Source organism: Leuciscus leuciscus (assembly GCF_965113295.1).
Source record: "Leuciscus leuciscus genome assembly, chromosome: 22".
NCBI lineage: Eukaryota > Metazoa > Chordata > Actinopteri > Cypriniformes > Leuciscidae > Leuciscus > Leuciscus leuciscus.
The window spans coordinates 1861655-1876654 of NC_138746.1; the positions used below are offsets into that span (position 1 = coordinate 1861655).

Genomic DNA, 15000 nt, shown 5'->3' on the forward strand with positions numbered 1-15000 from the left:
CATTTTTAATTACCTTTTTAACCCAATGTTTGTTTGTTTTCCATATTTGACTCAAAATTGGGTTAAAAGAGTCCAGCATTTGTTTATACACTCTAAAAAAAATGCTGGGTTGTTTTAACCCAGTTTTGGGTTTAATTTAGTTAACTGAGTTGTGCTCATACCGTGGAGCCGGTCCATCCCAGCAGGGCGTAGGCATAGCGCTCGAGCGGAGGAGCCACCAGATCCACACGCACCGCTTTCCAGTCCCGACTCGCCCCTCGCTCACAGCTCTCCTGCTCTCTCTTCAGCTTCACTATCAGGAAACACTTGCTGAAATGATCCATGGCCTCAAAGCGATGGTTCGGCAGCTGGCTCAGGTCAAAGGTCGAGTCCTGGAAGTCTGAGTACAGCAGGATGTTCTGAAAAACATGTTTATTTTATACAGTAGCTATTTGTTTTGTTTTTAGAATACGAGCATATGTGGTTGTTTGTCACTGGTTATTTTTGAAATAGAACAGTTAATTTTTACTGTTAAAGACTGGAAAAAAGCATATTGCTAACATAAATTAGCCTGATGCTAACATGTTCTGACATATTGCTAACATGTTTAGCACATTGTTAGCATGAAATAACATTTTGCTAGCATGTTTTTTCACGTTGCTATCATGTTGCTATCATGATTTAATATTTTTCTAGTTTTAATTAACAAGTTGCTAGTATGATTTACCACATTTGCTAACATGAACATTAGCATGTTGTTAGCATGATTTTGCTAGCATGTTTTAGTACATTGCTTACATGAATTATCATTTAGCTTACATGTTTTACCACATTGTTAACATGATTTATCACTTTGCTAACATGAATTAGCATCTCTTACATGAATTATCATGTTTCTATCATGATTTAACACATTGTTAGCATGTTGTTTTCATTAAGTACTAGCATTATTCAGCTAGTTGCTAGCATGTTTTAGCACATTGCTAACATTAGTTTCAATTAAAAATCTTAACAACCTCAATCTTTTAAATGGTTTTAAAGCAGTGTACTTCACATTAATCACACTGAAATAAAGTCTGCTCAGATAGTCAGGCACATCCACAAATGAAAAGTAAACAGTTGTCACACTCTTCCTGCATTAACTTTCCACACACCACCACATAAATATTTTTCTGCATAATTTTTCAATTCGTCTTTGTTTTTCGCTCTTACTCCATGTTATTTTTTTAGACAAACCTGAAGCCATCAGCCTCAGATGTAATTTGCACCTTAAATAAGAGTTTGCTTGATTTAACAAATGATTGAGTGTCGGACAGAAAGAAGTCTATTTGCAAACACTCAAGACAAGCTCCTCGAGAGCGCCGCTAAATAAACTGAACAAAGACGTGTGATTGGATAAGTCATTGTGATGTCTGCTAATAGTCGACCCATTGAGCGACTCACTGAAGCAAAGACGCAAACATGAACCGCTTCCAATTCCGCTAAAGAATAGAGAACCTGAAATATGGTTCCTGTTCAATTATAAGGCTGGATCTCGAATCAGCGGGACGCCTTTCTCCGTCTGCGCTAAATGCTTCCACTCCACGAGAAATTAAATCAATTCAGGACTATTCCTCAGTACAGTCAATGAATAAAGAGCAGAGGACGTTTAAAAACATAAAAAGAAGAATGTATGGATGGAGGGACAAGGATGAAAAAGTGGAAGAAATGTTACTTTAGTATCATTGAGATTCTATTTTTTTTTATATTTATAAATTATAAATTATTATATTAAGGAAATTTATTTATATTTATTAAAATTATTAAATGGATGCCTTATTGGAACATTAAAGCCCTCCCAACAATTTTTTTTTAATTAAATGTATTAATATAAAATTATTATATTTATGAATTATAAAATTATTATATACAGTAAATAAAATGTATTTATATTTATTAAAATTATTAAATGGATGCCTTACTGGGACATTAAAGCCTTCCCTACTGATAAACACTTCATTATTAAACACACGTTAGACAATTTATTCCACTTTTCGAATATTTTCTTAATTTTTATTGATAATAAATGCCTTTCCGATTTGATGTGTGATTGGGCAAAAGGCGGATTCGAACCCCTACACCATTGCTACTGTGTTTTACTATTTACATGAATTAAAAGCATGTTGCTAACATGAATTAGCATTTTGCTTAACATGAATTAGCATTTTGCTAACATGAATTAGCATGTTGCTAACATGAATTAGCATTTTTGCTAACATGAATTAGCATTTTTGCTAACATGAATTAGCGTTTTTGCTAAATGAAGTTCCTAAACGCAAGTTAGGGAGGAGTGAGCCCATCTAATATAAGCAGCCGCTTACCTCTCTCTAGCATCAGCTGTTCCAGTATCCCTCCACCTCCCCAAACTCCACCTTCATCTCAGGTACCTTGCCCTTCAATTATCATATCCTACATTTAGCCACTGGGGGGTATATCAGAGCTCGAGTTGAAGCTGCTTCATCGAGCCCCTCTTCAGTGGACAGCAAGCCAAATAAGTTTAACCTAATATCTTAAAGATTTTATGGGCAAGCAAACTCGTTAACATGAATTAACATTTTTGCTAACATGAATTAGCATTTTGCTAACATGAATTAGCATGTTGCTAACATGAATTAGCATTTTGCTAACGTGAATTAGCATGTTGCTAACAAAAATATGCATTTGGTGTAAATAAATGTGCACTTAGTGACACTGTATTCAAATCACTATTGAAGTGTGAACAGTAGAACTAGACGTTGTTATTGTTTAAAATAATTTTCGGTAACTGAAATAAAATAACATAAATATGAGATGTAAAACTTAAACTTGTCTTGGCAACTGTCGAAAAAAAGTTGAAATACTAAAGATGACTAAAACTAAAACAGGAAATACAAAAATAAAAGCCAATTCAACATATTAATAAATATTACAATACTATCTAGATAATACTAAAACAACGCTCAGTGATAGTGATATCTCCTTAGGCGGGGAAAGGAAGAAACTAAGACAGACAGAGATAAAGAGAAAATAATGCTAATGAGCAAATGAAGAGAGTTTGTATAATGTGAATAAGTGTCTCAGCTGAAGGAAATAATCCATTATTTATCAGCTTTAATATTTCGGCCAAATTTTCTTATCGGGCCGATAACGATAATATCAAAAATGAACATATATCGACCGATACCAATATGGTGGCTGATATATCGTGCATCCCTACAATACTATAAAATAACACTCAGTAATAGTGATATCTCCTTAGGCGGGGAAAGGAAGAAAATAAGACAGACAGAGATAAAGAGAAAATAATGCTAATGAGCAAGTGAAGAGAGTTTGTATAAGTGCGGTGATAAACCGAGGAGAGAAATAAACCGAGGAGAGAGATAAACCGAGGAGAGAGATAAACCGAGGAGAGAAGGGAAGGGCCTGAGAACTGATTTCCGCCGGTTACGAGTCGCTGTGATTATCCAGCGCCTGATGGGGGCAGAACTAAGACCATTTACATTACAAATTGTCAGTTTAATTGCAGCAGCCTTAATAATTGTTGCACTACTGTATCCCTCTCACAGAGCATAAATCTGAAGCGCTCGTGTTAAAGAGCAATAACTGCCGGAGGGTTGGAGCTCCCGCCGCCTCTCCATCCGTTAAACCCACAGACGCTCAGTCTAATTGTGCAAACCTCGTGTAAAAATAACCTTGTGTTAAACGCCGGCGCGTCCGACACCCCGATGCTTAAGCAGGGAATGCGAGACTTCCATGATCGCTCACAGGATGCTCTTAAACAGCTCGGGAGACGTAATTATATTCCACTTAATAATCACGTTTATCTCAGATGTTCCTACTAAAGTTCCTGTGAAGGTTTAAAGTCCCCCTGTAGTTAATAATTGTATCCCTTAAAACTCATCTTTGATCACCAAAATGACAGTTAAATTATTTTTTGACAGAAAAATTAATTCTTCATGCCTTAAAATAGCTTGAATATACCGTTCCTCATTTAGTATTCGCAGTTCTATGAATATGCAGATGAGCCCCGCCTCCACTCACTCACATTTAGCTCAGAGATCCACTGGTTGACGATCACACGTTGATCTGATTGGTTACAAGGTAGTTTGTGACGTCAGAAACACCAGCGATTTCAAAGCGTGTTTTTGAGACTGTCTTTGGTTCACTGCAGTTTTAAGGAGGAAATACTCAGCAATGGTGTCGACTTATGAAGTTACACATGGTTTGTCTTAAAGCATATTAAAAACACCACATAGACACATAAACAACATTAAAAGCTGGATTTTCACCACAGGGGGACTTTAAACATTTTTAATATTCAATTTTTTTTTCATTTTTGTAAAGGAACTGCAGGGGGTTTGGGAGTTGATGAAAAGCGAATTAATTAAAATCATAAAAATATCAATTAAAATTATGAAAATTAAGGGAGCTCCGATCAGGACCACAGTTCACTGGAAGAAGTATCAGCCGAAACTCACCAAAATACATAATAATACATGATAAAAAGAAAGCTATAGCGAGGAATATCATTCCTGTGAAACAAATAGGCCTAAAAAACAGAACAAGCAGAGTCTTTCTCGACAGAAATTAACCAAATGTAAAACAACACTGAATAGTGTTCACTGTATAAATTAAATATAGATTAATCCTACTAAATTTACTAAAAAGCAGTGAGTAATTTTCTCTGTCTTTTGTTGCCTGTTTAACATTAAAGGTACACTGTGCAGTTTTTTTTTAAGTATTTTATTCGCTTAAATCAATGTCTTTATTCATAAATATATCTTCATTGGTGTAAAATTACTCTGCCAATGTAAGCGAAACCTCGTAAGCGAAGAATTTCTTATCTTTATTTACATTGGACGGGTAAGTCCAAGGAGGCTTCCATGTCGTTCCGCCATTTTGAAAAACTATAATAGCAGAGAGGGACAAAAAGCACTAGCCTACCTCAACGCATTTCCGTTCAGAGTAGGGCTTTGACTTTTGCCCAAAAATCATATTCGAAGTTCGTTTGTTTGTTAATATTAATATTCGAATGTATTGTTGACAGGTGGGCTCTCATGTTGCTGGTCGTTGCGTGGTATGTGAGTTTGGTCCTACATATTTTACACATCACTTTGTCCTTACTCGTGATTTTTCCCTGTTTTTTTTGGGAACCCAAAGTACTGCCACACGTTGCTTTCAAATTATCAGGAGTGTAGATTTCTAACTCCTCGTCAGGCGTGGTTTTTGTAGGCGTTGGCGCGGCCGTTGTTTTGGTATGCAAAATAGGCGCTAACCAGGCGCTAACGTCACCTACCGGAGCCCAGATGACCAATAATAGCCTTGCTAATGAGCTCGCGATTCACAACTTACCCAGGCGTGAAAAAGCCTCGGAATCTGAATTGAAAACAACGTTTACAAGCAAACACATTTACAAAAAATAATGCCCATAACAGGTTCGAATATTAAAGGCTGCCTAATATTCGTTCGAATATCATTCTTTTTTAAAATATTCGAATTATATTCGAATAACGAAGTTCGGAGTCAAAGCCCTAATTCAGAGCCAGCGTCACGTGACTGAAACCAGCTGGAACGGACACGGAGATCAGTGAGAGGCGCTTGTCCCGGCAAATCTGAAAGGCACAGTACTTCATAATGCAGGATCATACTTATGCCGAGCCACAGGAGAACGAATCCTCATCGCCAAAAAAACAACGAAACCTCATCACCCAAAAGAAAACTCGATGAAGTGGTATTGGAAGACATGTTGTCATAGCTTCTTGGTACATAACGGCTACCGTAGTTGCGAAAAAGCGAGGCGCTAGAGAGCTCTATTCGTTTGAATGCAAATACAATTTCACTGCTAGATGGAAGAAATTCCTACACAGTGTGCGTTTAATGACACAGACGGCAGCAGGTTTATTAGGCTGCTGTCACTTTAAGAGCGAATGCACTGATCTAATGTACTGATACACATGCGATTTATTTCCCAACTGTTTATGTTCACTTAAGACATAACTGACTGTGTTTAAGTGAATGATCACCAAACTGGGCATTTTTACATATTTCTGTGTATTTGACCGTTTGACTGAAGCACAAAGTTCAAATAATGCAGTTTTAATAACTCTTTTAATTCTCGATCACGTCCTGCAGTTTAGGTCAAATAGGCTCAGCAGACAAAATAAGGTTGGAAATCCCTTTTAAGAGTATAAAGCGATAAAACAAACAGATCATTTGAGTTCATAATCCTGGCATTGGCTCTTTAACAACTGTGGACTTTGGTATCAAATCTGACTGCATCCAAACGTCCTGGACAGTGTGTGAGATTAGGATTAGTGCATCTCACATCATATAGGAAAAGGCCCAGATGGTGGACTGTGTCCTGTGGATCTGTGCATGCTTTTGGAGATTTATTTGCCCTCAATTTCTTATGCAATGCAACTTTTTGACTTTTCATTTGGCAATGAATGAGGCCGAAGCTGCGGCACCGTCAAGCACAGCAAAGATGAAGCAAAGATTCATTATTAACATAATGAATTTAGCTTCATGTTAACACTTACAAATGCTTTCACACTGAATCTTTACATTTGAATGTATGCATTTAACAAAATATCCAAAGCGACAATAGAGGAACATAAGCCATTCGTCACAGAGACAACAATATTCAATGCCTTTCATCTAAATCGACTTACAAATGAGGAATAAAACACGTGATTAATCTTATAATATCTAGAAATCATTCAAGAGAATTTGCTAAATATATATAAAATAAAATAAAAAGATGTTCTTCCTCAGTATTTTTATCTTGTTTTCCAACACAAATATCTAAACATTCTTTAATCAAGATACATTTACTGGAGAAGCAAAATTATGATATTAAGTCTAGCTCTTTAAGTTAAGTTAAATAAGATATTTCTTCTTATTTTACACATAAACTCACTTCATTTTGATCCATTTTTCAGAAAGCAAGACTTAATATCTCCAGTAAATGTGTCTTGATTTAAGAATGTTTAGATATTTGTGCTGGAAAACCAGACAGAAACTATGAGGAAGAACATCATTTGATCGCAGTGTATCTTTTGCAATTAACATAAAATATAAAACTCTTAACTTATAGTCATCGATTATAAGTAAAAAAAATTAATAAAAAAAAGTCTGCTTTTTAATCAAATGTTGCAAAGCTAAAAAAAGATAATTTTTTAGATTCCATTTATGTTTATGTAACCCGACCCCTTTATGTATATTCTCTAAGCGCATATAAGCATGCAAACTGGCATATTTGCGACATTATTTAACACATAAAAGCATGTCTTCAAACACTCTGGCCTGATATGACTGAGTCTTGCACATTGTAGATCAGGTGCAGAACTTTCCTCTTCCTTTGGTGCTCTTATGTGTTTGTGTTCTCACAGCCGTTTACTAAATCTGTCCCTTAGACTCATACGTACGATTCACACACACACACACACACACACACACACACACACACACACACACACACACACACACAGAGAGAGAGAGAGACAGACAGACACACACACATATGAAGAACCACTGACCCAGAACACTTCAGAGGTCCAGTAACTGGTTCAGTGCCATCAGTTTCACTCTCCGTTCACCAGTAACCCTGCTCTCTGTGAGAGTGAGTCTGACCTTCTTGAGGAGCCAAAAAAAACCTGATAAATAAAAAATGATGCAGCCGTCTTTTTTCACAAGGACATATTTCATCCTCTCAGATGATTTTACTGCTCTCTCACTGCAGGCTGGATGAATAAAACACTGTGATGTGATGCCATGAGCCTCAAGGGGGACGGTTAAGGTCACTCGACTTAAAATCGCCCTTCTTTACCTCCACTTAATCACCAGCTGTCTCTCTCTGTCTCTCTCTCTCTCTCTCTCTCTCTCTCTCTCTCTCTCTCTCTCTCTCGCTGTCTCTCGCTGTCTCTCTCTCTCTGTCTCTCTCTGTCTCTCTCTCTCTGTCTCTCGCTGTCTCTCTCTCTCTGTCTCTCGCTGTCTCTCTCTCTCTGTCTCTCTCTGTCTCTCTCTGTCTCTCTCTCTCTCTGTCTCTCGCTGTCTCTCTCTGTCTCTCTCTGTCTCTCTCTCTCTGTCTCTCTCTGTCTCTCTCTGTCTCTCTCTGTCTCTCTCTGTCTCTCTCTCTCTCTGTCTCTCGCTGTCTCTCTCTGTCTCTCTCTCTCTGTCTCTCGCTGTCTCTCTCTGTCTCTCTCTCTCTGTCTCTCTCTCTCTCGCTGTCTCTCGCTGTCTCTCGCTGTCTCTCTCTGTCTCTCGCTGTCTCTCTCTGTCTCTCGCTGTCTCTCTCTCTCTGTCTGTCTCTCTCTCTCTGTCTCTCGCTGTCTCTCTCTCTCTGTCTCCCTCTGTCTCTCGCTGTCTCTCTCTCTCTGTCTCTCGCTGTCTCTCTCTCTCTGTCTCTCTCTGTCTCTCGCTGTCTCTCTCTGTCTCTCGCTGTCTCTCTCTCTCTGTCTCTCTCTCTCTCTGTCTCTCGCTGTCTCTCTCTCTCTGTCTCTCTCTGTCTGTCTCTCTCTGTCTCTCTCTCTCTCTGTCTCTCGCTGTCTCTCTCTCTCTGTCTCTCTCTCTCTGTCTCTCTCTCTCTGTCTCTCGCTGTCTCTCTCTCTGTCTCTCTCTGTCTCTCTCTCTGTCTGTCTCTCTCTGTCTCTCTCTCTCTCTGTCTCTCGCTGTCTCTCTCTCTCTCTGTCTCTCGCTGTCTCTCTCTGTCTCTCTCTCTCTGTCTCTCTCTCTCTCTCTGTCTCTCTCTGTCTCTCGCTGTCTCTCTCTGTCTGTCTCTCTTTGTCTCTGTCTCTCTCCGTCTCGCTCCGTCTTGCTCCGTCTCTCACCGTCTCTCTCCGTCTCTCTCCGTCTCGCTCCGTCTCTCACCGTCTCTCTTTGTCTCTGTCTCTCTCCGTCTCTCGCTGTCTCACTCTGTCTCTCTCCGTCTCTCTCTGTCTCTCTCCGTCTCTCTCCGTCTCACTCCGTCTCACTCCGTCTCTCTCCGTCTCGCTCCGTCTCACTCCGTCTCTCTCCGTCTCTCTCCGTCTCACTCCGTCTCGCTCCGTCTTGCTCCGTCTCTCACCATCTCTCTCCGTCTCTCTTTGTCTCTGTCTCTCTCCGTCTCTCTCCGTCTCTCACCGTCTCACTCCGTCTCACTCAGTCTCTCTCCGTCTCGCTCCGTCTCGCTCCGTCTCTTTGTCTCTGTCTCTCTCCGTCTCTCACCGTCTCCGTCTCTCTCCGTCTCTCTCCGTCTCGCTTCGTCTCTCTCCGTCTCTCTCCGTCTCACTCCGTCTCACTCCGTCTCACTCCGTCTCTCTCCATCTCTCTTTGTCTCTGTCTCTCTCCGTCTCTCGCCGTCTCTCTCCGTCTCGCTCCGTCTTGCTTCGTCTCTCTCCATCTCTCTTTGTCTCTGTCTCTCTCCGTCTCGCTCCGTCTTGCTCAGTCTCTCACTGTCTCTCTCCGTCTCTCTCTCCATCTCACTCTCTCTCTCTGTCTCTCGCTGTCTCTCTCCGTCTCTCTCCGTCTCTCTCCGTCTCTCTCTGTCTCTCTCTGTCTCTCGCTGTCTCTCTCTGTCTCTTTCTGTCTCGCTGTCTATCTCCGTCTCTCTCCGTCTCTCTTTGTCTCTCTCCGTCTCTCGCTGTCTCTTTCTGTCTCTATCTGTCTCTCGCTGTCTATCTCCGTCTCTCTCTGTCTATGAATGTTGATAGCATGGATCAGATCATTTGGAAGATCTCTAATATTAATTGCACAATTTGAGACAGTGTTGAGCTCTGAAACTGAGTGATTTTAACTGCATCTTTTTTTCTGTAGAGAAACATTTCTTTAAGGACAGTAATGAGATTAAATGGTAAAGCACAAGGAATTTTGAGTCTCTGTTTGATTGCTCACAGGAGAACCGTCAAGCTCTTACTGAGATCTCATCCGGGATGTTTCAGTGAAGCGGATCTGAACGCAGGGAGAAACATTGCGAACGCAGAGACTAATAACAAATGGAAGTGGATGGAAATAAAGAAACGTAAAGAGGAAGGCGGACGCTGGGTTATTTTTAATCTGTGAAATGACAGAAGGGCGAGAGGCAACCCATCTCCCACTCACTCACTCACTCACTCACACTCAACACACACACACACACTTACTCACACACTCTCACACACTCTCACACACACACACCCATTCACACACTTACACACATTTGCTCGCTCACTCACTCACCCACCCATCCATCCATCTATCTATCTACACACTTTATTCAGCAAGGATGCATTAAATTGATCATAAGTGACACTAAAGACACTTAAAATGTTATAAAATATTACATTTCAAATAAATGCTGTTCTTTTGAACTTCCTATTCATCAAAAATAAAATGTATTAGTTTGCACAAAAATATGAACTGTTTTCAACATTGATAATAATCAGAAATGATAATAATTGTTAATAACATGTTGCAGTTATTGCAGTTTTTCTCAATTGCTTAAACACATTTCTTGAAACTACTGTATGCCTCGTATTCTCAAAACTATAAACATCCACGACGTCTCACCCAGTTCCCCAAAACATCATATTTTCAGGTCAAAATGAAGCTCTACACTCAAAACCATTCACTCTTGCTGAAAAACCAAACTTTGTCCTCAGACACACACACAAGCCCTCACAAACACACACACTACAACATAGTCTTACACACTGGTGCAATACATTCAAAACAACATTTCCAAAACTGGTAAGTTATGTTACTTGTGGTCCCACCCCCCCTCACAAACCTTTTCACATGATGAACACAAAAGACACAACCAATTGATACACTGGCACATTTTTTTATTCCTTAATGTATTGTACAGTACAACACACCAAACAAACAAACAAACAAATAAATCCCCTGCCCCAGCATCCCGTGTTTGGTCTGGGTCAGGCCAGAGGATCTCGTCAGCATCACAGGCTATACTGGCCCTAGCCAGCGGGGGGGATCCTCTAGCATGCCTGTTCCCCGCTGGCACGCATCAACTGAAATATCTGGCAGGCTTCTTCCAGTTCATCGTCTCTGTGTAGAAAAATAGAAGTATTGACTACTGTAACTATAACACATCCTTGTTATTGCATTTGATGCATTTCTTTTTATTCCAGTAGTATAGGGCAACAGCTACAGTGCATGTGTGTGTTGTAGGGCTGTCACTTTTGTGAAAAAATCCTGTTCGATTTGAGACATAAGTGTTCATTGAATCAATTGTAAAATAGATTTCCCATGTCTAAAGACGTTTCCATTTTAAATGCCAAATATGGGCAAATCCAGGGACGACTAACTGGCATTAGGACAAGCGTAAAGAGAGCGCGCCACGCGTGAGACGCACAAGTCAGCAATATTCCTGATGACTTATTGGTGTGAAGTTTCGTGCACAATGACAAACAGGAGTGGAACATTCTCGAAAAACAGTAAGCATCAAAGACAAACATCACTGCAGGATTCGACATGGCTGTGTTTACCATTAGAAATATCAAACAAATTTCACCTACGTAGGCAATTGTAGACCGTAGCCTGAATCTGTGTCTGTGTGCATGAGACTGTCACATTTTTGTAGTAAAAAGAGACACATTATGCAGAAGTATAATCTGCTGTTATGTGTGTGTGTCAGAGCCTGCAGTCGCTGTGTGACGCATGTTAAAAGACTTTTGTTTTCGAAACTTGAGTTGGTTGGTCCGATCGATTGTGCAATCGATTTTCGAACGTAAAGTGACAGCCCTAATGTGTTGTAACACTCAACAGTTACAGTAGAGAGCAGTCTGAAGCACATCTACTGTACCTGTTGTTCTCCATGAAGGTTCTTATGATGGAGGCGACGGTGAAGCGACTCGAGTGTGGCTGAACTCGTAGCCCAGACTCCCTCATAGTCAAACCATGGATAGAGACATGGGCAACTAGAGTGGCACTGCTTGTCTCTTTGGCCTCGCCCTTCGCCTTCACCTTCCTCTTCTTCTTCCTCCTCCTCCTCCTCCTCCACTCCAGTGTCTGCAACCTCTTCCTTCATGTCTTTCTGGATCCATTGTTCCAAAACCGAGTGAACTGACTCTGGCCCTTTTATCTATCTATTGAAGGTTCTGATTGGTGTGTGATCATTTTGACTCTGAAAGGGATACTTCACCTCTGGAAAGATGAATGTGTATTTAAAATGGGTCATTTATGTAGAAGAAATGTGAAATTACTTTTGAATTTGGAGCTTTCTAGACTGAGAAAAGCCGAAAAATTTATTTTTGGATTATGTGGATGAAAGACAACAACTCCCAGAATGCACTTGCTTCGCTGCCCTAGGAGGCCACTCCCAAGCCACGCCTACCGGTAAGAGCACGCAGTTTAAAACAACAAGGCTAGGCTACTAGTGAGTCTCCGTGACGAGTCTGCCCGGGTTTTCGAGATTGCCCAAAATGTCCGGGATTCGGCTTTTGCGTTCTAGAGTCGCCATTCATCATGTTTACTGTGGCGAGCAGGACGAGACTGAGGGCCGCGGGAGAACAGCGTGAGGCCGGTGGCGGGATCACTGAGACACACCGGTCTCGTATCTCTCACGGAGGAGCAGGAATTTTCTTAGCAATGTTAAAACGCACATCGACCGGTCACTTGTTTAGCGTTCATGTAAACACTACATTCAGATTCACCAATCAGAATAAAATCAGTTAGATTGAAACAAAAGGTGTGCATGTAAACAGTGAATGGCGACTGCAGAAAGCAAAAGCCGAATCCCGGACATTTTGGACGATCTCGACGGCCGGACATGTCCGGGAAAAAGAGGATGGTAACCCCTACTACTCAGCTTTCTCCACAGAACAAGAGCCTGCTAGCTTAGCTTCCAAAGAAAGACGGCTGATACTATGTGTACATTCTGTGAGTGAGATCCCTCTATGGGCGGGCTGAACACATGCGGGACAGCTCCTACTACTGGCTGTATTCTCGCCTCTGGCCTAAAAAAACTCAGATGACGCAAAATGACTATTTTTACGTCATCTGAGGATTTTTTCCAGACAAAAAATACATAAATCTCTCATCTCAGGGGGATATGAGGGTGGAAAGCGCGGTAATTCGAAAATACTACAGGTTTTCTACTAATACAAAGCTTAATGCTAAATCCTGAAGTATCCCTTTAAGGGGGTCGCATACCGGACGAGAAGCGCAGCGCCGCGCCGCGTCTAGGACAACTTGAGATACGCACACCGGACGCGCACTTTCTCAGTTTATGGCCAGCAATATTGTTATGTTTAAGGACATTGTGGGATTAAGATAATGTCTGTACTATGTTATGATTGTACTGTACAATTAAATACAATCGTTGCTGAGTCTGCGGTCTGAACACTTTACCTCAGAGCGTCCGTTAACCGAATGAATTGAGAATCTCACCTGAAAATCCGATAACATCAGCAGTTTTCATCCACGCAGCTGATTTCTGTAAACGAATGTAAAACTAAATGTATACTGCAGCACAGGGTGAAGTCAGCATATACATTAACTACGATTTGAGATAAATAAATTTAAATTTAATATAAAACGATGTAAATGGCGCTCTGTGGTAAAAGGTCCTGAGGTAAAAGGTGTAAAAGTTCCTGAGGCGTAGCTGGGTGACGCGGACAGACAGCGAATGGCACCGCCGGTGTGTGTGTACACTCATAGAGAATAATGTGTTCGAGTTTTAAAGACGTGGTGCTGCGCTTCTCGTCCGGTGTGCGACCCCCTTTAGTGTTTCCACTTGGGTATTTGTGTGCTAACTGAGCTGAAGCTGTGCTAACTTAATATTGAATGCTAGTGCTTTATACATGACAACATGGTGTAGGCAGGGCCGTCCATAAGGGGGGATAAAGGGGAACGTTTTCTGGGGCCCAGCCGCTAGGGGGGGCCCATGCAGTCCAGCTATAATTATGTTTATCCTAAATATAAGCAAAGGTTACCATATTTTATTTTGAACCAAAATAGCAACATTAATTGTTGAAAGTGAGAAAAAAAAAAGCATTTTATTTAATGTTGCTCGAGTAAAATATAGCCTGTGTCATAATGAAACACCCCTTTCATGAAAATGGTCTGAGCAGGCTGGCGAGCGGGCGCGGGCGCCGTGAGCGCTGAGCGAGCAGCAGGAACGAGTAGTGAGTTGTCGTCGAAAAAGATGGATAAAGCAAAAAAGCTGTCGGGGGCTAAAAATAGAAAAAGAAAGAGGGAAAAGGAGATGGCATGTCAATTGATGCGACAGCAGCTAAATAAGTGGATGGTGAAAGGCAACAGGTAGGATTTAAAGTGTGACGTCCAGGCATGTAGGACGGTCATGTTTGGGCCGATGCATCTCATACTTTTTTTCTTTTTTTGTCTTAACGGCCCATAAAACTGTACATTCGTTTAGTTTTGTTTTGCTTAATCGGCGGCGCTGGGTTACTGCCGGTGTAATGCATTGGTAAAAAAAAGTCAGCGTTAGTTTTTTTTCTGACACACCGGCCCATGAAACACGTAGATCAGCGGCCCATTGGTTCTTTTCTTGATGGTCACTGGGCTGGCCCAATCACATCTTTAATGTTAAGTATATAAATATACTCTTTCAAGTATAGAAATTAGTACAAAACGAATTATGAAAGTTTCCTTTATTTTTCAGTGCATTTGTTTTACAATATATGGCTATTAAATAATGGGATTAATATTAAAACTATTATTATGTAGTAGTGTAATGTAGACAGACACTGTAACTAAAAGAGATTTTAATTTTTAATTTGCACACTGAATATGGGTTGGAGTTTTTAATTTTGAACTCTCAAAGTGCACCAGATCGATGAATTTAACAGTAAAAAGCACAACATTTTCTTGGGGGGTGGGGGGCCCTAGAGGTACAGAGGTCCACTCACCACAGCTTTACCAAAAATCCTGTAAGAAACACTGGTATTGCTATGGCAATGCAGTTATATATATATTGCAAAATTGTTGCTGCATACCCACCCCTGAGTCTCTCTCAGTTAAATGTATGTGTTAATGTAGGAGAGAGAGAGAGAGAGAGAGAGAGAG

General features: G+C 40.7%; 1 protein-coding gene across 1 annotated transcript in view; it reads right to left on the reverse strand.

Annotated features, from left to right (window-relative positions):
* dntt (deoxynucleotidyltransferase, terminal) overlaps positions 1-15000 on the reverse strand; it is a 146263-nt gene that overhangs the window by 63987 nt on the left and 67276 nt on the right. Inside the window, exon 11 of the mRNA XM_082153409.1 lies at positions 162-398. Coding sequence (XP_082009535.1) covers positions 162-398 — 237 coding nt within the window. The remainder of the gene's footprint in view (positions 1-161; positions 399-15000) is intronic.